Source organism: Aythya ferina, assembly GCF_964211825.1.
Source record: "Aythya ferina genome assembly, chromosome: 1".
Taxonomy (NCBI): domain Eukaryota; kingdom Metazoa; phylum Chordata; class Aves; order Anseriformes; family Anatidae; genus Aythya; species Aythya ferina.
In genome coordinates, this window is record NC_140296.1 from 78,729,502 (window position 1) to 78,756,331 (window position 26,830).

The 26,830-nt window shown below is 36.3% G+C and overlaps 2 protein-coding genes across 12 annotated transcripts in view; one reads left to right on the plus strand and one right to left on the minus strand.

Moving 5' to 3' along the window:
* Nucleotides 1–17,718, plus strand: part of OFD1 (OFD1 centriole and centriolar satellite protein) — a 32,212-nt gene extending 14,494 nt beyond the window's left edge. For all 4 annotated transcript variants that reach the window (XM_084507934.1, XM_084507935.1, XM_084507936.1 and 1 more), the window contains 10 exons: nt 595–725; nt 1,096–1,207; nt 2,790–3,401; nt 4,355–4,487; nt 8,544–8,644; nt 12,102–12,221; nt 13,147–13,298; nt 14,275–14,445; nt 15,076–15,146; nt 16,152–17,718. In XM_084507934.1, coding sequence (XP_084364060.1) covers nt 595–725; nt 1,096–1,207; nt 2,790–3,401; nt 4,355–4,487; nt 8,544–8,644; nt 12,102–12,221; nt 13,147–13,298; nt 14,275–14,445; nt 15,076–15,146; nt 16,152–16,197 — 1,649 coding nt within the window. In that variant the 3' untranslated portion in view covers nt 16,198–17,718. The remainder of the gene's footprint in view (nt 1–594; nt 726–1,095; nt 1,208–2,789; nt 3,402–4,354; nt 4,488–8,543; nt 8,645–12,101; nt 12,222–13,146; nt 13,299–14,274; nt 14,446–15,075; nt 15,147–16,151) is intronic.
* The window catches only part of GPM6B (glycoprotein M6B), a 108,267-nt gene continuing 98,219 nt past the window's right edge, over nt 16,783–26,830 (minus strand). For 4 of the 8 annotated variants that reach the window (XM_084508065.1, XM_084508062.1, XM_084508060.1 and 1 more), the window contains 4 exons: nt 24,087–24,258; nt 22,084–22,157; nt 21,693–21,758; nt 16,783–19,335 (listed from right to left, as the gene is read on the minus strand). In XM_084508065.1, coding sequence (XP_084364191.1) covers nt 19,186–19,335; nt 21,693–21,758; nt 22,084–22,157; nt 24,087–24,258 — 462 coding nt within the window. In that variant the 3' untranslated portion in view covers nt 16,783–19,185. Of the gene's footprint in view, nt 20,975–21,692; nt 21,759–22,083; nt 22,158–24,086; nt 24,259–26,830 lie in introns of all 8 variants that reach the window. The other 4 variants (XM_084508064.1, XM_084508061.1, XM_084508063.1 and 1 more) reach the window with 1 other exon arrangement.

Genomic DNA, 26,830 nt, shown 5'->3' on the forward strand with positions numbered 1-26,830 from the left:
AAATACATTCTTTGTATTATGTTTACTAGTGATTTGCACTGAACCCCAAATAATGTTAGTGTAAAATGAATCAAAGTCCTTGATGTTAGTTTTTCTTCAATATGTCTATATAATAGAAATCCCGAACGAAGTGGTAGCTGTAACAATAACACAAGGAATATCCCTTTTATCTTTTGAAAAAAGAAGAACAGTATTTCCAACAGTAGTGTTAGCATGCTTAGTAATGGCAAAAAGAACATTCCTTTTTTTTTCTTAAGGACTCAAGTGACTAGTTAACAAGTGACGTATATTTTTAATGCGCATCCAAGATTACTAGAGATAGAGATGTATATACCCAGTTAGGTAGGAATGTGTATTTTTCTTCCATAACAGGAAAATCTGTGTCTAGTCCTTAAGCAACTATGCTAAAAAAAAACTTCGGTCCTTTGTAAAAAGAAAAAAAATAATCCTCAGGTACTTTATTCAAACAAAGCCTAGTTCTAAAAGACCTTGTGTTGTGCTTGAAAATAAATCATCTTTAAGTTTGAAAGGTGTATCTTATAGAAAAGCGCAGGCTTGTCATTCTCTGTCTGACTGGTATTTCTTTTTGGAAAGAACTGTCCCAGCCCTCAGTGGAGCACCTGGCCTGCCAGGCAGAGCTGAGGAGGGTGGAACGTGCCAGGAGGCTGGCACTAGATGAATTTGAAAGTGATAAGCAGTTTTTGGAAAAGCAGCTACAAAGTGAGGTAAATGATTCTTTATTTATTGAGTTCTTTCTTCTTCTTGTCATGTTGTTAACGTTTATCTGTGTACCTGTGAAGGCTGTTCTGCATGTAGTTATGGGAATGGTTTGTACTCTGCTTATTTTTATGTAAACAACCTAGAAAAGCAATCAAAAACCAACAACAACAACAACAAAACACCCCCAATAAAATAGCCAACCAAAGTAAATCTTTCTAAGCCACTAAGTTGTCAGCTCTGGCTTTCTGTGGGATACTATGTATCTATATGGTTTTGCTGGACCTGAAAAACAATTAGAAGGCCACAACTATTCAAACAGTTCAGGTTATTCTATTTATTTGAATTATGTTTTTTGTTTCCTCTGGTCTTCTTCAGGTTGAGCGTGCTGCTCAGTTAAAGACCCAACTGTTGGACTCTGAAGCTACTGTCAGGAAGTTAAATGTGCAGGTTGAAGAACTGAAACTACAGTTGAAACAAACACAGGCAGGTTTGTGTCTTATACCAAAGAAGTCCTTTATGAAGTTCACATACCTAACCAGGAACTTCTAGATGCTTAAAAGAGCTAGAGTTGCATTGAAGTAATATGCCACCATTGAGTGGTTTAAAGTTTTAAACATTTAAACATTTCAAGTTTAAAATCAAAATTGATTTAAAAGACCAGTTTAAAATGCAGCCTGATTACAACTTTCCTTCCTTTCAGAAAGCAAGCATATAAGAGGAAGGAGAAAGTGTTCCTCCCTGATCATTTTTATATATATCTATATATATAGAGATATATAGATATATACTTATACATACAAAGTGCTTCTCACCATATCGATAAACACTTGCATTTTTTTTATTGTCCATGTTCTCGCTCAGTGTAAAGACATTAAAGTTTGGTGATAACATAATCACATTTTTCCAGGGGGTGAATTGTGTTTTAATGCATTTTGATTGTTGAGTGTTCATAATAAAACTAATCAGTTTGAAATTGTACTGCATATCTCACAATTCTAAATCTAACTTTTAAACAGCTGTTACCAAAGCTAATAACTTAAGCACCTTGCATAGACATTAAGAAGACAAAGGTGCTTTGTAGAGCAATTCAGTCTGCTGAAGAAGTGGAGTTCTAAAGGTGCCTGTCAAATTCATATCAAGTATGATAAATTTAAGTTTTGGTACATATCTTTTATTTTAAAATACGGAATTGAATTCTGCAATGATTATACATTACATACACTGCATGTTGCACTGTAGTTCAGTGTATGCAATACTTTATATGATTGTTTAGACCAATATGTATATATCTTCATATGTGTAATTACTCTCAGTACCATTTGGAATTGGAAATTCATCAGTATCAAAACAGCAAATATATTTTAATTTAGTGACAAAGTATTGCATGGACTTTCTTTTTGCGGCAGAGTTAAGGATGTCATTGAAGAAACCATTTAGGTAAAATGAAAATTATGTGGTCATTTTGCCAAAATAGATGCAGACCTGTAGATGGGTCTTTTGCTTTCTGAAAAAAACAAGTGCAAACCAGGCAGCAGAAAGGCCCCAAAATTTCAATTTAACTGATAATTTTTGAGGAATACTTATAAAATAAAATAATAAGAATAATAGTAAAACATTATGTTATTACATTTATGCTACGTTACTTTTTCCCAAGTTCTTTTTGATCTAAATAGAAGTGGACTTTTGGCCTGCCCTTGTTAAATGGTGTCCATCACCCTTTAACAACATGATTGGATGTAATGTGTCCAGGGTGGTGGCATTTTTATTATTCTTTTAAATGTGATTTAAGAAAGAACAGTGTTAGATTTTTTAGTAAGCCTGTATTTTTCAGGTAGATTTTTACATGAAATAATTATATATACAATTAATTAATATCAATGATAACTTGCAGCTATGCAACTACATAAAAATACACATTTAAACCAATACATTAAACTCTTGAAATTTAAATAAATTGCATGTTAAAATCATTTTAATCAAATTAGAATTTAAATGCCACATTTTATTATTTCTGTTCAGTTATGTGCATCTCTCTGTCTTAACTGTCACTCATGTTCTTGGTCATTTAGCTCTGGAAAATGAAGTATATCGGAACCCCAAGCCTTCCCTTGTTGATCGTTCTGTCATTGACTTCCTTGATGATAGAATTGTACCTCATGATATTTATGTGGACAGTGTGTTCCTGAAGAATCCCGTTATGAATGATGTCGTGAAGGGAAATGCTCTGCCAAGAGTCGGCTACCATCAGCAGTTGCAGACGTGCAGCGCTTCTCCAGATTCTGACCTGGAGTGTATGGCACAAACCCGGGCTAGAATAAAGGAACTAGAAAAAGAGGCAGAGTATTTGGAAGAAGCCTACAGAAACTACCAACACAGAGTAATGCAGGATGCAGCTGCAAGCAGAACGCCAAGAAAGATGCAGTCCCCTTTACTTCTACAGTGTGCTGTTGGTAAAGCCCCCTTGACTACACAGCATGAACTTTTAGAGGATAATCCTAGCTCCCAGCATTCCCCTGTGAGCAGCCCAAGAGGTGAAAAATACATTGGAAGAAATGGGCAGCCTGAGGGCTTTAAAAATCCTTCAACACCACCACACAAGGGAATACCTTCTTCAAGATGCCTTTCTTCTACTCCTGTTTCCAAATTGGAAAGAGTTTTTAGTAATAAGAAACTTTCAGATGGTAAGTTATGATAGCTAATATGGGACGTTTTTGGAGTTGTGCTTATTGTTCCTCTTGCATGACTGGAACAGTAAGATTTAGCAGTGATAGTCTTTCCCTCATTCATTATTTGCTAGGGGGCAGGAAAATTGCAGAATCACAGCAAGGCTGAGGCTGGCAGGGACCTCTGGAGGTCACCTGCTCCAAGCCCTGCCCAAGCAGGGACACCCAGAGCAGGCTGCCCAGGGCCATCTCCAGGCAGCTTTTGGAGATCTGCAAGGAGGGAGAATCCACAGCCTCTCCGTGCAACCAGTGCCAGTGCTTGCTCACCCTCAGAATAAAGACATGCTGCCTGATGTCAGAGAAAGTCAGAGACAAAGTGTGCTAGCTGTTAGGAGTATCAGTTCTTTGTGGAAACAGTCACTGAGGAAGTACATTAAGCACATACTGCACTTAATTCAGGTAGCATTAAAGAGGCGACTATTCCATATTATTGCAACAAGTGTAATCCTATGATATGCAGAGATTCTTTTAAAAGCTGATATTCAGTATAACTACTTTGGGACATTATTAAAACTAGGTAATTACAATTAATTACCTATATTCTTCTCTTTTCATGTAGCTATTTTAGTTGCATATGAACATGTGGCATGAAGACTGCTTCATCTGGCTTCTGTTAAATTCTTCCTTTTTAATATATATTTTTTAATTCTCTTTATATGTGAGTCACCAGCAGATTTGAAATAACAGGGTCTGCTGTTTGAACAAATGTGCTGTTTTCATACCAGGTCCTACCCTGTTGGAAATAACCAGTACAAGAAAATTCATATTTAGCTGTATAGGTCTGGATGTTAACTTCCCTACAGTGGCAGTGTGTGCATAGTGCAATTATGCACATGTTGTGAAAACCAGTCTTATCTGAGTAGTAGGGTAAATACTGACTAATATAAACTATATGTTTTTTTGTTCTGCAGATGCCAGTGACTTGTACCTTGCCTCTTCCCAGCATAGTGTTGACCAGGTGCTTTCTCCTATTTCAAAGCCACATATCCTTTCATGTTCTGAGTCTGTTTCTTCCTCACCATCCAGTCACAGAGAGAAAATCGGGTAATGTCATTTACGAAGCAACATTTTTATTATTAAAAAAAACCAACAACAACATACATCTGTTCATGGTGATAGCTCTTTTAATAATTCAACTAAGCCATGATTCTATAAGTTAAAACTGTTCTAAAGAAGGGTAAGGATTTTCGTCTTTAGAATATTTTCTCCCATTCCTAATCCCTTTCCCTTTTTTCCATTTAAAACTTTTCATGTGTCAGTGTTCTGAAGAACTTTTGAAACCATTGGATGCTGTTACCTTAAGCAAGGTGTGGTATGGATCCTTGTATTTCAAGAGTGCTGCAAGTTGTGCAGTGCTTGAAATTTGTTGTGTCAGTTAGACCATCAGTCTTACGCAGCAGGTCACATTCAGACATCTGAATTAAAGTTTTGTTGCTTACAAATTAATATTCAGTTAATCACTAATTTTGGAAAGGGTGCTTTCTAAAAGTAAGTCTGTGGCATGCAAGTCAGTTGTTTAACTCTGTATAAGAGCTCTGAAAACTTTTGATTAATAAGAAATTTTAGTTTTTAAATGTGTGAGGAATGTGTGTGAGTGACTTTAGATATGGTAATCTTTATGGGTAGGTTCAGTTCAGCCTGGCAGGTAAGGACTTTCACTGTGAAGCTCTTTGAGGTATATCTGAGTGTTCTTGGTGTCCAGTGACTGTGGACAATCTTCCTGTAACATGCTGCAAATGGGAAATGTGAAGTGGCCAATGAATTATCACATGGTATGTCTTTGCCCTTTTGTGAATTAACTGAACGTGAACGTACTTTTAGCAGTTTGCTTTCATGAGCTCTATTGGGATTTAGCAGTTTTGATTCTTCCGGTAGGCTTCTGTGTAATCCATTTATATCTATGATCCTGATAAGACTAGTGAGAAGTCCTGCTGAAATTGTGGACTGACTTGAGAACAAACTTCATTTCAGAAAACAATGTTGAGACTTGAGAGGGGTAAACTTCATGTTTCAATGACTTGAAATTATTTTTTCAATGACAAACTCATCACAAATTCCTGTCCAAAGTAGTGATAATCTCTCATCTATCCCATATCAAACCAGTCTTTTTGCATATGTTTGATGTCCAAAAGCTGTCGAGGTTATATCTGATACACACAAAAACATTTAATAATAATAATAAAAAACAACAACAACAAAAACCTACCACCACTAATTCATTGAGCAATTCTTGTTCTCTTCCGTTGTGTCTCTGCTTTTCACATCAGTGACCTTTCCTTTGCTGATTGAAACTCAGTAGTTTCTGATGCTTGTTTAAGAATGTAAATCAAGACAGCTGTACATTTTCACTTCAGTAGCAAGTTGCAATGCTAATGCTTTTTCTCTGAAAAGTATGTTCCTGTGCCTGTGTAACTTCTTTCAGAATAGAAATCTACAGTCTCCCTTGCATGTGGAAAGGAGATAGGTAGCAGAGCTTTTCTTATTAACTATGCATTTTAACATCTATGCTGAGTAAATGAATAACTCCAAAAAAGTAAGCTGCACAAAAGTATCTTCTCTTTGCTCACTGTATCTCCTATTTCCATGTATGAAATTATTCTGTTATCAATGGTTACTACTGCTTTCACTCTCCAAGACTGAGAACCTTGAATAGATGTCTTCAGAAAAAGCTTGAGTATTTCATATATGATGTGTTTTTTTCCTAGGAAAAGACACTTAAATCAGTCTTAACCTGCTAGCCATCTCTCTAGGTGTGATGGTTGAAGAAAGATGGTTTGTTTTGGGCAGCTCTATCAGGCATTCACAGGGCTTTATTTTCTTGCTCTCCAGTCCAAAATGCAGATTTAATGTAGAGAGGATCTCTGCTATCATTAGAATTTGGGGAGAGCCTTTAAGTTCTTGACCTTGAAAAGAAGCTGTTGGGATTTCTAGAAACTATGAGATTAGTTCTGCCTTAGCTTGGTGTCTGGCTTTAAGTGGCTGTTTTCTTTGTGTATTTGTTCCCATTTTCTACAGCATGCATCAGATTTGCTGTGTTATGACAGAACTTACAAACTGAAGGTTGTGTTAACCTGCGTGTTAAGGTATTTGGGAAAATGCTTCAGTGCTGTGAGGGAGCATACTTCTTGGTAGGATGTTGTGTAGTCTGAGCTTTACAAAAGGGAGTAAATACACTGTGGGAACAGTAAGCAGTATGAGCAAGTTGTGCTACAGAGAACAGGCCAGGGACTACGGGTGGTAGTTGCTTTCCTGAGTTCCTCATGACAAAGCAAGGATATATAGTCCCAATAGCTTGCTTGGACTTGCTGCTTTCCCAAGACTTTCTTAAAAGGGAAAACATTCTTTTGTTGAGCATTTTGGAATTTCTTGTGCCTAGGACTGTTTTTTTCTTGCACAAAATATTTGAGAAATGCATGTGTGGGCTTTTCCAGTTATTTACTCTCATTATTAGCAAATGCCACATCATTGATGTGCATTGTGGGATTAGTTTATGACCTGCAGATTTTAATTGGCAATGGGAATTTATGTGAAAAGGAAAGAAAAGAAGATGTTGTAACACCAGTAAGCCATTAAGCTAGGCCTCTGTCAGTGGGGAACAACAATTGCTTCTGTGACTAGGAGATCCTTGTTTATTTGTGTTTAAAAATATGAGTGGTATGAGGGAAGCCAATAAATACAGACAGGAAGACTAGAGTTAGGAAGGCAGATTATTATCTAAACCATTCCTTTTTCATGTGGGGCTGAAGAAGCTGATTGTGAAGGTTTTTACCAGCTTTAGGCTAAAAAGTTAATTTTAGACATTAATAAAATAGATAGTGGAGGTCGTTTTTTGACTCTCGCAGTCATTTTAAGTATAACTCTTGCTATTTATTTGGCATTGATTGGCACATCAATATTGTTTTATGGAGCATTGATGTAAGGTACTGTCCAGGGTTTTGTCCTCAGCTCTGACAAAACAAATTTGGAAAAATTGCTTGGAAGTACATGTGTGTGATGGACTTAATGATGCAGGGCTCTTCCTCTCTTTGCTAAATCCACGGCAGTGTACTGAGTGTCTTCCTAGCAGTGTTACAGGATACAGTATTGAAGAATTTGGCATGCATGTTCTTGAGACTAAAAACATGGACTTCCAAAAACTTGGAGTTTCACCTACTTTGCCATGTTAAACTTACAGGATGTTTTTTTGCCACTGATGTTATTGAACCATCCTTCTGAAAATGCAGATCTATTTTTTTTTTTTCCCAAACTCGCTGTTTTTATTGAACATGCCTCATTATTGGGGTATGTCTTTTTGTTTTTGTTTTTTCTCTGTTTTCGCCCACATGGATGTCTTGAATTGCTTAGAAATTATAAACACAAACATATTTATGGAACAATATACACCAGCAACAGCTGGTGTGAAGTAAGCTCCTTTATAAAGAGCTGCTGATGAATTCATGACCTGTACTATTTTTCTATTCTGATTCTGGTCACAGTTTAGTAGCAAGGTCACATGGTTGATATTGTTCTTTCACATCATCTTTCTGATTAGATAAACGGGGATTTAGAATGAGGGCACTAACCCCATTTTTCATAGAACCCAGATTTTCACCCCTGAATACATGTTTTGCCAGACACCTAATCCTAATACATTTCAAACACATCTGTTAAAGTGACATGAAAGGGGGAATTAGATTAACACAGAGCCAAAAAAAGGCAATTTAAAAAATTTCAGTTGACTGTGTGTCACGCTTTGTTGTATTTCTCATTTTTTTTTTCTTTTTATTTATTTTTTTTCCTTATTCCTCTTTATGCCTTTTGAGTGTGTATATTGTTTTAATCTAATAGCTTTATGTCACACATAGGCCTTGGGGAAAGGCTGCAGGGGTAGCATCTTATCAGAGTGATGGAGCTGTCATTTGGTAAAAGTTAGAGAACTGTATTTAAATACCTTGACTTTGGAGGCAGAAAGTTGTAGCATTGTGCTTGTATGGATTTTTCATTAGGCGTAGTGCTGTGCATGTGAGTAAGCTTTGTATTTAAATCTCTGGTAGCTATTTGCTTAAAGGATTTAGTGTTTGTATTTATTCAAATTATTTACTCTCTTCCTTCGTCTTTCAGACTTCAGAATCAACAAATAGATAACCAAGATTTCAGCAGTAACCCCAAACCAGAGAAACTGCTATACGAGGACCTTGAAGAACACGTTTCTTCTCTTGAATGTAAGCTTTAGTGCATTTTAAATGGTTTATTTGACACCATAGGGCTTAACAGTTGGAAGACAATTGTCTTGACAGGATAAGGCTATAATTGAAGAAAATAAGAAGAAACTGTCTCAGGTGATGAAAGATTATTTTTCTTCATATTTGCATCTTTAGAGGAGAAGGATATGGAGAAATAAGTAGACACTAAAATCCATTTGGTTCTGAAATTTGGGAACGTACTTTTTGTTCAGAAATCTTGCATAACCTTGTTCTGATTAATGCATGCAGGTCTGACAGTTGCTTCAGAACGTTTTAAAATGCTGTAGGATTTTTTTTCTTTTTAAAGCAAAGTATACGAGTATATGAACTAACCCGAGGCCCTATTATACATGTATTTGCTGCATGAAATAAAATTACAAGGAGTGTTTTTGATGGACCAATACCAGAGCAGCGTTACCAAGCTGTAGCTGTGAAGATAAATTTCTGCAGCAATTAGTACCTCTGTTGATTTTTCCTTCCGTAACCAGAGATTAAGTAGTGTTACAAGTTAGAGGTTACTTCAGAATATTTTAGAGTGCACTTGGAATGTATGGTTAAGTTACTGAAATGTGAATGTATTTTTTTTTTTTCCATCTCAGAGTATTTTATTTATTTACATTTCTTGGTCTAAATTGCCGGAGGAATTCTGGCATTATGTTGTGTTTTATTTTGTGTGCTACAGAGATGTTTCCTTCTTTTTTTTTGTATGCTGGAGTTAGACATGCAGAGTCAGTTTTAGAAAATTTTGCATGTAAGTAAGGTACTGTAAAGAAGAGGATTATAAAAGTTTATGTACTTTATAGAAGACAGAAATGGAAAGTTATTGGCTTTATTTCCTAGTTTTTCAGCATTTGAATAACCCATTAATGGTAGGCCTGAGCAGCTTTATCTCCCATGAAACTGTGGGTTTAAAGTGGAGTTATCAATGAGAAGGATGTGAACAACATGCTTTAAAACCTTTATCATATCCAAATTTTGTTACACCTAAAAACTCTTGAGACTGACAGAGAGAGGGGTCATACATCATTCATGAATTCATAGTTGGTGAGGCGCTGATTATTATATGGGAGAGAGAACAACTGAGTTTGAAAAAAATACTGCAAACTGGTGAGTGAACTAGCTTGTTCCTTTGGGTGCAGTTCGGTCATATGGAAGATGAAGCGATGCCCCTGCTCACTCTCCCGAACCCGTGAGAATGCAGCAGTCAGTATTTTAAAAACAAATCCACCAAACAAGAAAGCTATTGTTTGTGTACACAGCGAATGTGCTGTTTGTTACTCTTCAGCGATAACTAGTGGAAGCTGATGACTGATCTATGCATTTCTCCTTGAAGTTTTACTCAGTACATTTTTATTTTAATTTACCTCATTCAGTACTCTTTTTATGAGCTTCAAATGCATTATTTTAATGTGAACCAAGCCTGTAACCACTAATGGTTTCTACTCATCTCATATTTTGATTGGATTTTGATTCATTTGTTGACTTTCACATTAGAGACTTTTAGGAACACATTAAATATTTCAATTTTGCTTTCTCACACATATGAATAGATTGGCATTTTCTTGGCAGTTAGGCCTGAGTAGCTGCTGTGCTCAAATAGCTTACCACTGTATCATTTAGTGACATGCCGTAGTCAGAAGTAATAACTGTAAGAGATTGCATATACCAATGATTTCTAAATTAGCAGTACTTTACTTGATTCAGACTGCATCAAAAAAAACACATTTTCATTATGTAGAAGGAAATCAGAATGGCTAAAATGGGGAGAAGATAACACAGGAGAAATTAGGGGGAGGAGAAGAATGTAAAATCTAAGTATATAGAGTATAATGAAGGAACGAGAGAAGGAGAAAGGTTGACGACACTGGAAAAAACAATGGAGGGAAGGAGATACCACAGAATATGGTGTATGGGAGATAAATACTTGCTCTAGCAAGAAAAAATTGGGATTTCTGTTGGCAGTTATTGCTTTTAGTTATGTGCTCGTCCTAAGGATATAATGCATCTCTTGCTGTCCACCCTTATGTAAAGAAATGAAGGTGTATGAAGTGTTCCCTTTTTTTCTTTTTACTTTGCAAAATGGTAAATGTAAAAATGGTTCTTACTATATTGTTTTGTTTATTTGTTTTTCCTGTTTGTGTGGTTGACAGGCTTTTAGAAGTTAGATATAATATTTAACAGGAACCTACTTGTGGTAGGAATTTTTTGACTGTTTAAACGTTACATACATGTATACCTTGAAACATATTCATGCTTCATATGGAAATAATTTTGTTGTTGAAAACCTTATAATTTAAAGTTAAATAAAGGGGAAAGAGAGAAAAAAAGGAAAGTTGTCTTTTAAGCATGACAACCCATTATTTTGGTCTTATATAAAACATACATAGAATTTATTTGCCTAGGCAACCTGGTAAGACTTCTTTCTGCTATTGTAAGAAACTGAAAACTTCCTCCTAACTTTGCTAGATTGGTAGTTTGGCATAACTTCTCTATGATAACTTCATCTGAAATTCCTTTAAAAGAATTTGAATCGAAGGGATTCGGATCATTCTGAGAGAGAGACTGGTTAGTCTGGGTGTCTTGTTTATCACCATACAAAATATTTCAGTTTTTATTACAAAATAGAAAGAGAAATGCTTGAAGCCTTGATAATATTTGAAGGATGGGGAATTTGTATTCTTAAATGTTTACTCAAAACTGAAGGAGATGCATAAAGTATCTGTTCTATTTTACACTACCTGTCTGGAAAATGGTTCTGAGTATTTTGCGTTGGCTGCCTAAAACTCTACTGGCAGCATTTGACTTCTCATCTCTTTCTGCTTTCTTCCATAACACTGGGTTAACAGCAGTTTGCATAGTTTGCACATAAATCATTAAGAAGCAGTTGAGTGTAGTAGTGATGATCACAGAGGAAGTACAGTATTATTATTTTTTTAAAAAATTCAGTGCCGTGGTTGCACAGATGAAAATACAGTGTAGAATATTTGATTTAGTGGTATCCATCCCGTGCACTGAAGAGGGCAAGGATCCTAACAAAGAAATAGTATGTGATCAAGTAATTTAAAGGTTGTTTTATGTGTATGAAAGGGATGAGTTAAGCTTGGACATGTAATTTTTCTGTGATCTGTATCGTGATTATGTAAAGAAATGAAAACATTTGGTTTTCTATTGTATGTTTATTCATGATTCTCTTTTGGCTCTTTAAACAGATGTGTTCCAATAGCTAATTTAAAAACTAACAATTCTGTAATTAAAGAAGCAAGCACAGCCTGTGATTCTTCATCCTCAGGGAAATGGTCAAGTTGGAAGGAAAATGCTCAATTAGTGCTTATATTTATGAGTTCTAATTCAGCCATTCCCACACTTTGTGTCCATTCCTTTGCTCCACTATTGTAATTACAAAATAATGAAGCCATTGTTCAAATTTCTTCTCCAGATCAGGGGGACATTCCAGAGCAGTGTGAAAGTGATGTCTTGCATCCATCTGGGGACATTGTCAATGAAAACCATGTCACAACCACTATGCGAGCAACAGCCACTTCGCTGCAGGACTTGAGTGAGTTTTCAGCTCAGAAACAAAAGTGAATGCTCTTTTTAGATGTCACATGTGTAAAACAAAACCCCAAATATTTAACATTCTGTAGGTATATAAGCCAAAGTGAATGAAAACTTTTTCCAAAAGTGGTAATTATGTAATTGGGAAAAGAGAATCTTTTCTTTTGCTTTACTGTACGAGGATGACTTTTTCACCCCAGTTTTGTTTAAATGTGTTTTTAATTTAAAGACTTTTAATAATGCTTCCCCCACCCCCCACCCTGGCCCTAGCCCTTCACCCAGCCTCTGGAGGGAAGATTCTGACGTTTCTTTTCCCCTTCTTTATAATGATAATTAAACATTGCCTCTGTTCTTGATAGAAGTAAGACCTGAAAGTTTTTATTTTGAAGCATTTTCTATACTGCATGCCTGGCTTTTATTTATTTATTGATTGATTGACTGATTGATTCAGTTTGTAAACTGCATTGTCACAATGCTGATTTAATTCTTTGGATAGATGAGAATGATTTCAGTGCAGTGTGTGTGGCTTTTCTACTTTGCTCTGTATAGTAGATAATTCTTATATAGAGAGAAAAAATAGAGCAACATGAATTTAAACATAACAGACTTCATGAGAAAGTTCGTGCTGGAAATAAGAAATGCAGAGAGATTTGTCAATTCCCTGGACTCTACTTTGTCTCTAGAGTTCAACTCTTAGGCAGTCATATACCAGACTGAAATGTATTGAGGTGGAAAGAAACATTGCCAGATACATAAGAATAACACCAGTATATGTATTATATGTATATATATGTATATATATTTCCAGTTGTTTTTCATTTCCTTTCAATGTTATACAGGAAGCTGTTACTTATTTGTATGCTACCATAGTAGATTACTGAAGTATCTATAAATTATGTCATAGATGTTGAAATAATTTTTCACAGCTGTGTTGGATCAAAGACATGTTGAAGAACAAAGTAAAGAAGACAAAAACTGTGAAGAGGAAAGGAGAACCAGAGAAGAAAGGAGAGAGAGAGAACAAGAGGAGGCTTTGGAGAGAGAGCAAAACGAAGTGGAACAGCTTAAGAAAGAGACGGTGATTTAGTATTTTAATTTCTGACAGTAATGTAGCTTCACAGTGTGATATTAGTGTAGGATTGCTCTGTGTTAAAATAGATGTTGGTTAAAAATAGATTTTACGCTTTTTTTAGGTGAAAGTAGTAAAGGCTAAGTTATTTTAAGCACTTGTATGATTAACCAAAGAGTCTTGCTAGAACTTCCTCTTATGCCAAGTAACTTTTTCCCTGGAAATGGATGCTTTTTATTCCATGCTTCATGTAACTGGAAGCTACAGTTTTATGTTAAGAAGTTAAAATGCAGATGTCACCAGGCTATTGGAACAAGCTATACATTTGCTCCGGTATGGACTGCTGTGAGTGCAACATCACCAGGAAATGTTAATGTCCACCTGTTCATTAGCTTTTATGATGGTATTTAGGGTGGTGTTTTTTTGTTTGTTCGTTTGTTTTTGTTTGTTTGTTTGTTTTTTGAGCAGAAGTTACGAGGAGACTCTATGGAGTTTGTTTAAAACCATTTGAGCTGGTGTAGCACGTCAAAATAATGTTTGGGATTTTTGTGTACTGTATAAAATTTGGTTTTTGTTCTCTCCCCTTTCTTCTTCCTCTTCCCACACTCAAACCTTGGTTAATTCAATTCAGTTCTATGGTACTGATCATGCTGCCCTTCACACTAGCAAACGAGGCCATTCAAGAAACTTGCATACCTGTATCAGCTCATCTTCAATTCACGTGTAGATCTAGCCATATGCAGAAGCCAGGATTTCAGTCCTCATGGCATTTCAGGCATACAAACTGATTGGATTTTTTTTGGAATGACACTCCTGAATTCAAGCGATAACGTAACATTTCATCTTGAACCGCATGTAACATGTTTAATGCTGTTTACACTGCCATATTTTACCAAGTTTAATGTTACATCCTGCAAGTATTTAGGTATAAAGGTAGTTTCATTGATCTGATTGGTATTTAATTTTGATTTTTTTTGTTTTAAAGTGGATCCAAGATTCGATGAAAATAGATGAAGAAAAAGAAGATGAAGAGGGAGAAAAGTTGGAAAATGGTAATTCTGCTGCTGAAGATATTGTAAAGGATTCTGCTCCAAATCCATTAGAAAAATATATGAAAATAATTCAGCAGAGAAGAGAGCAGGAACTGGCACACAAGGTGATTATTCTCAAAACTGGGCCCCCCAAAATATTGTTTGAATTGGTGTCTTGCTAACTATGCTTACAATGAAAATAATAATCTCGTTTATTTTTTTTTTCCATTAAGAGCCTTTAATGTAACAACTTGCAGAAATGAGTGTTTGGATTTGTATTGCAGAAATGTGTTGATTCAAATGTGTGGGGGTTTTTGTTTGTTTATTTTTTCTTAGGTACTCTGACAGTATTTAAACAGAAATACGTCCTCATTTTTTTTAGTAGTCCATGTTTATAGTATTTTGAGATCCTAATTAAAATACATCAGTTTTAATCTATACAGGTTGATTTGTGTTCCAGTAACACAACTGATGAAGTTGATAGAATATAATCTGGCAGGATGGAAAATTTGACCTTAAAGAACAATTACATGTGTGAACATTACTTTGATTACAGACTGCAGCATAGTTTTATTCAGGCATTGTCCAAACCCATTTTTCCAAAGCTTCATTATTCTAGATGAAGTGCTTCATTTCTAGAAATAGGCTGGCTCTTTCAGAAGATATTTATTTTCAAAAACTATTAGGTGTTAGAGTCACTTAAACCTTGACTTAAAATACACTTTCTGTAACTGGTTCTTCCTCTTGGCTGCCAGGATTCAAAAAAAGAAGAAATAAAAGAAATATCACTCATAGAGGGAATTACATCTAGTGAAAAAGATGACAGGTAAGGCTCATACATTACTACAAATGACTTCTATTACTTCCTACTAATTAATACTTAACAGCATGAATTATGGTTAAGAGACGTTTGCCTCTTAAAAAGCAAAATAGATTTTAAAAAGTTAGTAATAAAAAGTAAATACGTTGGAATAATTGATGAGCCTCCCAATTCTTATACAGGTAAGTTAGGCACAATATTGAATTAGTATCTAGGAACTATATTTGATGATCTGTTTCCATAGCTTTCACAATTAAAATTTTTATCTGCAGTGGAGCAGCATCTCAGTTCCTTCATGGTGAGCTGAAACACAACGAATTCCTCCTCAGTAATGATTCTGTGAAGGGTTGTCTGTGCTGTACCTTGCATACAGTCTGTTATTTGAATTGAATCTAGCTTTGATTTATTAGTAGCATCACGGACTTTTAACAAACTAGTTCACACATCTTATTTCAGGGGTTTTTGGCAGCCTGATAGAGTTCCACAGCTAGGGCATTGCCTGTGGTTATCTCTAGAGATCAATAAATAAGGATTTGTCGCTTTTAGTTTCTTGATGGGGGGAAAATATCTCTATCAATCAAATCTTTCAGTTTATCTGAAGATGTAGAATTGAAAATATATCTAAGCAAAAAATATAGAGCTGATTAAAAGTGACTCACACTGTAGCTAGTAATGATTCAGTGTGATCTGTCCCCTTAAAGTGCTGTTTTACACACCAGACCCTATGCTGGCGCTCCTGAATTATATCTGTGCAGTGTTCTTTTGTGCTACCACAGTAGTAGATAGTAATGCTGTTTGATGGATGAGGTGGCCCAAATCCTCGCTCTTAAAGGCTTGCTTTTGGAACAGCAAGAAAACTGCAGCATGGATTGTCATTGACTAAAGCCTGTGATTAGATGCACTCTATTAAGTTGTGTGTAACTAACTTTCTCTGAAACAAACGTATGCTTCATACAAGAAACTACTTCAGACTTAATGCCATTTTTTTCTCCTTTCCTATCCCCACTACAGTGCTGCAGGCATTTCTCATGGAGATGATGATGAAAGCTTCTGGTGAACAGCTGCAACCGGTTTTGTTTTTCTTTTTCTCTTTTAACTACAATAAAATGTTTTTAAAACAGCTTTCTGACCGTAAATGAAGTTGCAATAAATGCTAGGCAGAGGAATTGCAGGGTGTATAATTATAAATGAGTAAGGCTGCTATTGAAGTCTTACCCCTTTAGTCACCAAATTTCAATATTGAGTCTAGATGTGTTACTATTCCAGCAGGAGGCCCTGGAGCATGGTGAGAGAAAGGCCAAAGCTATGTAAAGAAATGAATGTGTATGTTCAGGTAGATGGGCTTGGCCTTGAATTCCTAGAAACATCCACAGCTTTTGAAATGTTGTTCCTCCCCTCCCCCACAAAATGTAACAAACAGTAAGTCAAAGTAACAGCTGAACTTTTTATTACACTGAGGCTATCTCATGTTTTTAAAGGTATCCCATCAAAACCCCTGGCTTCTGCTTTTTTAGAGAGCAGAGACAGAACCACGTTAACTTGCCCCTTTTACTGCTACAGCATCAGAAACACTTTTAAAAGCAGCCTTTTCTCATGCTTTGTTAGTATTAACCAGCCCAGAACCGAGAGATTCAAATAAAAATGCTATTTAACTCATCTTTATTTAAGCTTTGCATTTTGTAGGTAAATTATAGGCAAGATCATTAAACTTTATTTACAGTATAAAATACAGTATTTTTTTTTTAATCAATGAAGTAATTTTGGGCGGCAGCATATAGTACAACTTGCACTGCATTTGAGGCTGCTTACCTTGACCTAACTACAGGAACATGAAGCCAAGTTTGACAGAATTTAGGGGCAAAACTGAAGCTCCCTCTTGAATTCATTGGAGATTGAAATGTGGTGTACCATAAATGAGACACACTTTCTTTTTTAAATTAAGACAAAATAGTTAGGGGATAGTCTAATTTTACATGCTGCCAAATTAACTTTGTGTTGCAGCAAAGATGGAATTTACAAAGTTCCTCAGAAATTTGTTTTGTCTGATGTTAAGCACGGGCTGAATAGTGCTTGTTGCTTTATGCTGCCCTGGAACAACTATCAAACTATCAGTAGTTAATGCTAGAAAAACTTACCATGCTGAAGCATACACCTACAGGGCAGCCTTTTGCAGTACATTATCAAATGGACAATATTGAACAGAATGTGTTTAACTTCAGATAGAGATATAAAACAGAGATGCACTAGTATAGAGTAGCTGTAGGTCTGTTTTAAAATAAGCATACACAAGTGTTGTCTATTATCTACAAATATTTATTTTAACACTTGGATGTAACTACAGGAAGCCCTTGGCACTGATAGAAAATATTGATTCACTGTTAGGTTACAAAAATTTATACATAGCAAAATTTAATGCTCTTTACATAAAAATATTAGACTACTTAAACAAAACTTCAAAAACTCCCAGTAATAGCTACACTGAATTAGAAAAGAATTAGGCTTTAAGACACTGCCTCCATTATTACCCTTATGCAAACACTGGGCTAGAACATCACCTGCATTGCTGTAGAAATGTCTCCTTCATGCAACAGGTAAGAACATACACTAGGCTATTTTGTCATATTTGCTCTACACGGATCAACTTTGCCCCCTTTTTAAACTGTCAAATTAGACTTCAATATTTAACAGAAAAATTATAGTTGAAGTTAATACCCCCCAAAATGCCTTTTCTCTTAATACTGACTTAAAGAAGTTTTGTGCTTCCTTTGACTTACTTATATTCAGCAAACAGTCAAAACGATCAAACCACACGTCAGCTTAACATGGGTATGACTTGAATATTCGTTTTTTTCAAATGACTGATGTATTTTACTTTTCCCCCGACATTTATATTTATATATATATATATCATATAGAACAAACACCAAATATACCATCACTAATACTCAAGATATCACTGAAAGCTTCTGAAATAAACATTAATTAGAAGGCAGACTTCTATGGGAAATGACTTTAAAATGGCACCAGTTTGTGTTTGTTTTTTTTTCTGAACACCACGTTTTCTTAATGTGCTAATTAATTTGTAAAAAGGAAAACACATAAGCACTGACTATAAATTTGCTAAGCACCAAGATAGAGAAAAGGTGGACATCCTGTATTCTGCTTTATGGCTGTCATTTTTATTGTGTAAAACTCTGCAAACTTCGTCATCTGCTCATTTGGAATAGTCACATCAGTGTCATTTTAATAAGGTAACACTTTTCACTTAAAATGAAGGATAATGGTCTCCTGCCACTATATAAATGCTAAGACATTTATAGAAAATAAATATTAAGGCAAAGCTGACATTTATTTTCAAAGAAGGGGATCATTATCCAGATCCAAGCATCTACATTCCATTAAATAGTTAATAAAAAGATTAAAACTTGGGACATCTGCTCAACACTCAGGTAAGCACAGGAGAATGACTGTTCATTGTAAAAAACTGTGGCACAAAAGTAGATTGCTGTTCCTGTGGCCCATGTAAAGAGTGTTCAAAGGCTGCCCTATTAGGACTTATGAAACGCTGAAACGCTGCAACTGTGCTTCCGAATAAGCACAGGCTATCAGAAATCTTAGCCAGCCACAGTTCCATTTGGTATATAAACTGAGATACTAAATCACACATCTTACACGTGCCTTTGTCTAAGGTCTGTACAAACATCTACTGCTTGCTGGTTTGGAGCACCTGCCACAGTTTTGTGCAGGAATTCATGCTGCATGTCAAATAGTAAATTCTGAACGTCTCAAAGTAGAATAATTTGGTCACTTATTGTGAAGTGTTGCCTTTTAAAATGCCTGGAATAAAACCTCCATTCTCTGCATGAAAGGATGGAAGATTACCCATGGGAAGATTTCCCTATGAACGTGTTCCAGGAGCTTGAACGTGAAGCTTTTACACTTCTCTATAATTTTGTTTGGTAGACACACATCTGTACTGCAGAGCAGCTATTTGTTGATTTGTCAGAGCTACAGAATTCTTCTGCTGAATTACTGTGGCAAACATTTATGTGTAAGAATTGAGTTGCTCTTTTGACCGAGACTGGATATCCTGAAGCTCCTGCTCTTCTTTTGCTTTGATATCTTGGTAGGCCTGCATTTTGCTTGCATCCTTTAAGTAGGCCCAGTTAGAAGACAGTATCATGAGGAAGTGGATCTGGAAGAGAAGGGTGAGCATGATGGCTAGTGAGCATGTCAAGAGGCAAAGCAAGCTGCTAGTTAGATTAATAGACGCTCTTTACAATAATGACCAAAAAAGTTATTCTACGTTAATAAGCATTCTGTTATTAAAACAAGCACAGAGGCTATTCTCAAAGATCTCTAGAATTTTGCATGCTAATATTTAGGTTGGTTATTCACAACTTAGAGAAAGTTAGTACAACAGTAATAAAATGAGCTGAAGAGTTGTACGGATCAATTAAAATGCAGAATGGGGGGAAGCAGGGAAAAAAACTTTTGTATGTGGCAATTTAGATCCTATGTATACTAAGAGGTGCTCAGAAGAACTGGTTTCTAAGGTCGTGGTGTTTATGTATATTCAAGCCCAGATCCTGGTAATTCTTTTCACCCAACAAGCAGATGAGAATTCCACCCTCCCCCTGGAAAAAGCCTGAAATTGTAAACAGTTTTATTTACGTGAACAAGGCTACATTAACACATTGAAAAATTAAACAACAAAACATGAGTCCAAAACTAAGCAAAAGCATGCAATCTCTGGGTTAAGATGTCTTAATCATGTATTGTTATAACTACATTTTAAACTCTCATTGTCTAACTTCAGGTGAAAAGTTTTACATCATAATTAGCTTTTTTTTTTCCCATTATTATTGTGTGGATTTTTCCTGGTTTTTGAATTCATCTCTTCCCAACATCTTTTCACCATACTTCATGCAAAAAATCTACATCTGAACATATTGATTCACTTCTTTTTATTTTTTCCCCCAACAGTGTAAAAATGTCTCTATGATCTATGCATGGTTTTGCTTCCCGTGCAGTCATACTTACATTTTTGAGATCTGGCTACTGAGAAATCAGTTACTAAAGTGCAAGTCATACAAGAACAGAAACTATTTATATGCTATTTCTTTACAAGTTTAGGGTCCAAAACCAGAATGTGATTGTTTTACGCAGAGCTAATACAAGGATGTATTTCCTTCCAGAGAGAGCACGATTTGGCAGTTATTTGAAAATGAAGTAAAAGAAAATAATCAACTTAATCATCCATGCACCAGAAAGACAAGCCGACTAATTCATAATACTGGGGCTTCTGATTTCTGCCAAAAGAGACTGGCACAACTTTATTACTCTTTATATTTTGTATCATATATATTTGTATGCTCAGAGTTTTTTGCAGTTGTCATTCAGGATGAAGAATAGATGAGTAATTCTGACCCTGAACTGTTCCAGTCTTTGTTTTAGAGATGACTGCTACAAAGCAAATGGAGACTTCAAATGAAAAAGTCCCATCTTCCAAAGGACGATTTATAAACAGTCCAACAGTAACTGAATCCTCTCAACAGGAAAAAAATAGCCAGATCTCATCCACATCATAGTTCATATACAAGAAGTCATTTTATTAATCTGATAAGCTAAATGAGGCTTACTGAAGCTATTTACAATTACTGTAACAAAATTCAGAAAGCTAGACTTTTAGCCTAGGGTGTCAGTGGTATTTCAAGCTACAGCAATGCAGCTCTTTACTGGGCTTATACAATTTAGAATTTAGTGCAGCAATCTTCCCGACTCTTAAACTTCAAAACAGCATAGTTATATGTAGTAGCCATCATGTAGATCAGCTGGTGGAAGAGAACAAAATACAGGAGAGTAAGAAACAAACAAGGTGACGGCTCAAGCCCACTTGGGCAACCGTTGATACTTTTACAACAGATGCTATTCCGAGCTTCCTCCAGGGTGAAGATGCAAGGTAACTAACTTGCCTTTTGTCCCTTGAGTATAATCTACACACAGACCTAAGGCTATTTTGCCTAAGAGCAGGCACCATTACACCTGGATTGGGCTGATAGGAAGTTAGAAGCTGGCAGCTAGAGTAAGTGTTAGACACATGAAAAAAGTCATCTTATTAACATCCCTTTTTCCAACTGCTACCTGTGATTGGCATTGCAGGGCTGGACTAGTCAAATTGCCTGGGTCCAGACAAAAAGAACAAGAGGTTACAAGCTATTGATCAAATAAACTACAACAATGAAAAGAAATAGTGAACAGAAAAATATCAACAGTGGGTAGAAGTAGGATTTTAAAAGGACATGCAAAGATTTTTTTTTTCCTAAGGATAGGGCAGGTGAGTTAAGATGACTTCTTAAAGCAGAAGTGTTGGACCTGCTGACTCAGAATGCCCAAAGCTTAGCAGAAAGTAACAGTGATTACAGCTCACCCTCTTTTACGTCTAGTATCAGCATTTTTAAGATGCATAAAATTTGATCTTAAAGCATCTTAAGTCTGAAAGGAACACATTGCGCAGTAAAAAATAAAAAAATAAATAAAAATGCTACCCACCAATGCTATGACAGTGGCACCAGCTCCAGCACAAGCCACAATGAACAGGTGATAAGACATGTAGAACTAGGGGAAAAAGATGAAAAAACAAGATGTTAAAAATGTTTACATAACTAAGGATAGTATAACATGCATTTCAGCTGTTTTAAAGAATAAGGATAATAAATCTGTCTTCATAGCAAGAGGTTCAAAGCTCTAAAAACTTAAACTGTTTAGAAAACACTTTTTTTTTTTTTGATGATCAAAGCCAGACTAGTTTCAATATTCTGCCCAAATCAATTTCTTTTTACTCTTAGTATTAGTTCCCTCCACAAACTTTCACCAAGTTAGTTATTATGCTGTGCCTAAGTGACCTGGAGGCATAAGTCGCACATGGGCCATGCCTGTGTACCTCATTCGTGTTGCAGATGTTCTCCAGGATCGGACCACAGGCTTTGCCAGGTACAGCATTCCACGGGATAATACCTGAAATACCACAGCAAAAGAAACCACTAATTTTAGCAATCAACACATGCTTTCTGTTCCTTTCTTATTTTTTCTGCCCACTTGCCAGTTGTGTTCCCATTTTGGGCATCCACGTGTTGACCAGTACAGCTTTGAGTTGGCAGGAGAAATTAAAAAGCTCACTAAAATTGCACTTTCTCCTTATACCAAGGCTTACTGCCAAGATATGTTCTCAGATGTGGTTTTCCCATATGGCAGCCAAATGGTTGGATTTTTATGCTTCAGGTCCAGTCTCATACTGCCTGCTCCCCGAGACTGGGGACTGAAAGGGATCATCTGCATCTCAGAGATACTTGGCATCTTTCAGGACAGCACTTATTGTGCAATTCCTCACTAGATTAAGTGCTACTTGAACAACTGCTGCAGAAGAGGGTGAATGAGGAGCTGGAGGGGAGAACTACACAAGAATTTTCTTCTATTTAAGTTCCAGAGGGTAAAAAAGCATTAAGTGAGAGCTGCTACAAGAGAATCTGGTCTGCTATACCTCACGTACTCCCAATTACTTTTCTTACATGATTGAAAATCTGAAAAGTCGATGGGATCTAGAAAGTTTAAAATAACCTAAACTTTTAGACCAGTAACAGATGTAAAGCTTAAGCAGAAGCCATGGCTTGAAAAAGGAAAACAGCGCTTTTCCTCCTCGATACAACTCACATTTTAAACTCGGCTGGTTGGAATTAGAAACTTTGTAAGGGGCAGGTCATTGAAACTATCTCAGGACAATATGGCTTTCAGAAAGACTTTATAGGATTTACTTTAAAGCCAGTTTCTTCTCTGCAACTGCAAGATACAGTTGAAGGCATTCAGCTATTGCTTCCACCCAGAACTAGAAGACACTTCAGTGACACAAGCAGCGCGTTGAGAAGCTGCTCCCTCCCGCCACTCATTGAAAGACAAATGATTTTATCAATCAGAGGAAAAACACAGCCCCTCACTGCCCTGGCACAGCTGCAAAACAAACAGGAGAAGCAGAAGGGTGGAGGAGTGCACCTTTCCCCTGCACTCCTGGGCTTTGCTACTGAAAAAGGGTACTTCCCAGCCTCTTGGTGGCAGCTGCTGAAATAGGATGCAAGTATTTGATTTGGGACTTCTTACTTTTAAAGTTGGTACATCTTATTCTCTCCTACTGAACCTACAGGACAGGAAAGGAAAACCCAGCTTGCTTTCTTTCTCGACTGTGAATCAGTTTCCTCAGCTTTGATTTAATTAGTCCAAAGAAACAAACATACCCAGAAAATGCAAGCTAAAATGAAGCCCAAAGTAACTGTGACAGAAGGTTTTCAGCACAGAGGAAGATGAGATTAACTTCAGGAAAAATTCACTTTAATGACTAAAGTATTTGAAAGGCCAGACAATATTTTAAGCTATTTCCCCACTGCTCTGCTACTTGCACCCCTCCCCCAGTTTTCTGTGTGTAATTAGAAAGCAGAGTTAATTCATTAATATCTGAGGCAGACCCTCAATTGCAGGTTTTTGGTTTTCACTGAAAGTAATCATTACAGCAAAACTCAGGCATTAACTTCATAATTAAATGTAAAAACAGCTTTTTGAAAGAAAATACATATACAAATGGGCTTAAGAAAACAGATTCTGGTTATCTCTCAGCTTTGTCTCTAAGAACTTTATTTTGAGGCTGATCTATTTTTACACCCAATATTATGGTATTGGAAACTGCTACAAAATCATTTTAGATAAATGACTTGCCTGTTCAGTTAAACTGATTGCATCTGGAAAGAGATCAATGTAATCTGAATTAATTAGAAAAGTAATAGCACATTCAGGGACACAAGATGCTTTTGCATTTGGTTCATTTGATAAAGCTGAAACAAAACTACTGAAGATAGACCAAGAAGAAAGGATAAAGCATTTAATCAGGATTTAAATAAGTACCGTATTGCCTGATATCCACGCAGATCTGGTCCCCTGGAACTGTCATATTTGTCTGAAGAGATTTGATGACTTCGCAAGTTGACCATATGTTATAGAACATAAAGACAGGCACAGCGGAGAAGCCAAAGACCCCAAGCCAGGCCACTCCAAGCACATAGGTGAGGAAAACAAACTGGGCAGAGAAAACACATGCACTTCATATTTGCTCTTTGAAAAGAATACTTGAATTTTCCTTAAAAAAATGCTTCAGTACAGTCTTTAAACATATTTTCAGAAATTAAGTAATAAAGTATTTAATTTCCATTAAATTATTCCATTATTTCCATACATACTAACAACATTAGCATTGCTTATGTTGCTTACAAATACTTTGGTACTCTAAGTGCTTCTGAGAAAGTAATTCAGACATTTCTTTTTTCATCTGGCTGCTTGAGCAAGCAGCTTGGCCTCCTGAATGAGCAGTTCATTAATTTCTCAAGAGTCTCAGCTAAGCAGGTTGTAGGCTAAAACCAATAAAATTCCAACAAAAGTCAATTTAAGGATTTTTTTTTTTATTATCTGCAATATACTAGCACTTCTATACAACTTGCAAATCAAAACAATAGAGTGAATTGATGTATGCAGAACTCTTCTGTACTCCCTGATTTATTGAAATCAATTTTGAATGTAACAGTTGAGAATACCTATTTTAGAAAACACACCATGTTCATTACAGCAGATCAGAAAACTAATAGACATTGCCAAGACAAAAATTACTTACTTCAGCTCAGATGATCATGGATTTTCCTATTAAAATTTGCTTTATTTTGCTGTTGTTGTTGTTAATATTACATACATTTTCTTTGGTAAGATTATCAGGTACTCACTCACGGCTCCAGATATCTCCAGCTTTCTGCTCCCACTGGACCTCTGCTCTCTCCTATTCTTCCATGTTAAGTTTTATGGTGAAATACTATCTTGTGAGCTCTGGCATCAGCTCCTAGCTTCCCCCTCCTTGAGAGGCTAAGGTTTGGATTCCCCTTGCAAAATGGGGAAACATTTTTATATTTTGTGTGTTCCTTTATCACCATTCTTTGACTGTAAGTGGGTTGGAAAGGCTTCACTTTCCAGTAGAGCACTGTATTCTTATCAGAAGCCTGTGTGCCAGAGCAGCAGAGATGGGAAAGAAACTGAAGTGGGGGTTGTCTTAGCCTGACCCCAGAACTGACGGCCTGAACAAATTCTGCAGCAGTGGAAGTTTGCATCCTCAGAGGTGTGTCCAGACACACTGAGCAACTTTGAAGTAACTGGTTAGATTTTGGAGGGAAAGAAGGTGGGAAGTTGGAAGCACTTGGAAAACAGACATACACAGAAAACCTGCTAGTCTTGAATTAATACAACTGAGCTAAAATACCCTACATCATGCCAGACACTAGAAGTTCTCAGTGGGTTTTGGTAATAACCAAGTAGACCAGTTTAAAGGATTTCTATAGATACACTATACATAAAACATGGGTTTGCATGTGCATATTCGAAATATGCATGAGAAGGAGAATGGGAAGCCTTTAACTCCTAAAATAGCTAAGAAAAAAATAAAAATCACTCTCACATACAACACAGATAAAATGTTGGAAACAGTTCTTCTGCATTACCACAGCCAACAGAAATAATTCAGTCAAGTCAAAAGACTATCTTCTGTAGTAACCTTATGCAACACGGAAGGGACTGCACCCAGCTTGGTGATGTAACTGAGGAATAAGTAGAAGTGTTCTTGATTAAATAGGCAGAAAAACACAGTGGATGGCTAAAAGCTGCTGTCTGCAGGCACCACCAGTCTGTTAGGATGTTGTTTCTCCTCACAAACCTTGTTCTAAAGCCTGGTGTTTTAAGCAGCTCTAGCACGAGACAGTGGCATATGCTATAGCTGTCGCCACTAACCACTGAGATGTCTTACCAGAACTTCAAGTCTTAACTGAACTGTTAAACTCTCTCTTTAATTGTCTGGACAAACAGGACAACATGAAAACATGTTTTTGTGTCATATGTCTGTGTGTCACACTGGTATTTGTGTAAGCAGCTGACAGTGACGTGCCTCCAACTACCCAACAGTAACAAGTAACTACCCCTTGCAGTAACAAGATGTGTATGCTTCTACTGTATTTTGGATCTTTAGAAATGCTGTTTTAGACATAATTTTGCTCCTCACTGAAGATGATACTTTCAAAGAAAAGAGCAAGAAAATAGCTACTTAACTAGAAAATGATTGAATGTCTTATTTTTATTAGCCCTTGAAAAATTCAGTAAGTATCCGACAGCACAGTGGAAAATTCTTAACCCTTTTGAAAATAAACATGCATCTTCTTTGTATTTAACCAGCTGAAAGTACATATTTTTTAAGTACAGGATATAGGTTGTATATTAAAATGCAACAATCACATCAAAAGCCTCTTCTCTTCTCACCCACACTTTCCCGTGGGCGATCTGTCATACTGCTTAGCTTCCTCCAGAATTACAAGCTTTGAATTCAGATTTTCAGAAATAACTTTGAAATCCTGTCTTAGAAACATAGTTATGTTTCTGTTCTTGCAGAGTGCGCCCTAGGGGGCAATGTGGGTGAGAATCTGAAGTTTTATTTTTAGTTAAACTTTGTTTAAGATGTTCTAATACAGAAGTATATTGAAGGGAAGATGGCTTGTAACTTTAAGGCTCTAAGTGTTTCAGCTTTGCAAAAAAGACTCATTATTATATCTGTATGCCTTTTGCCA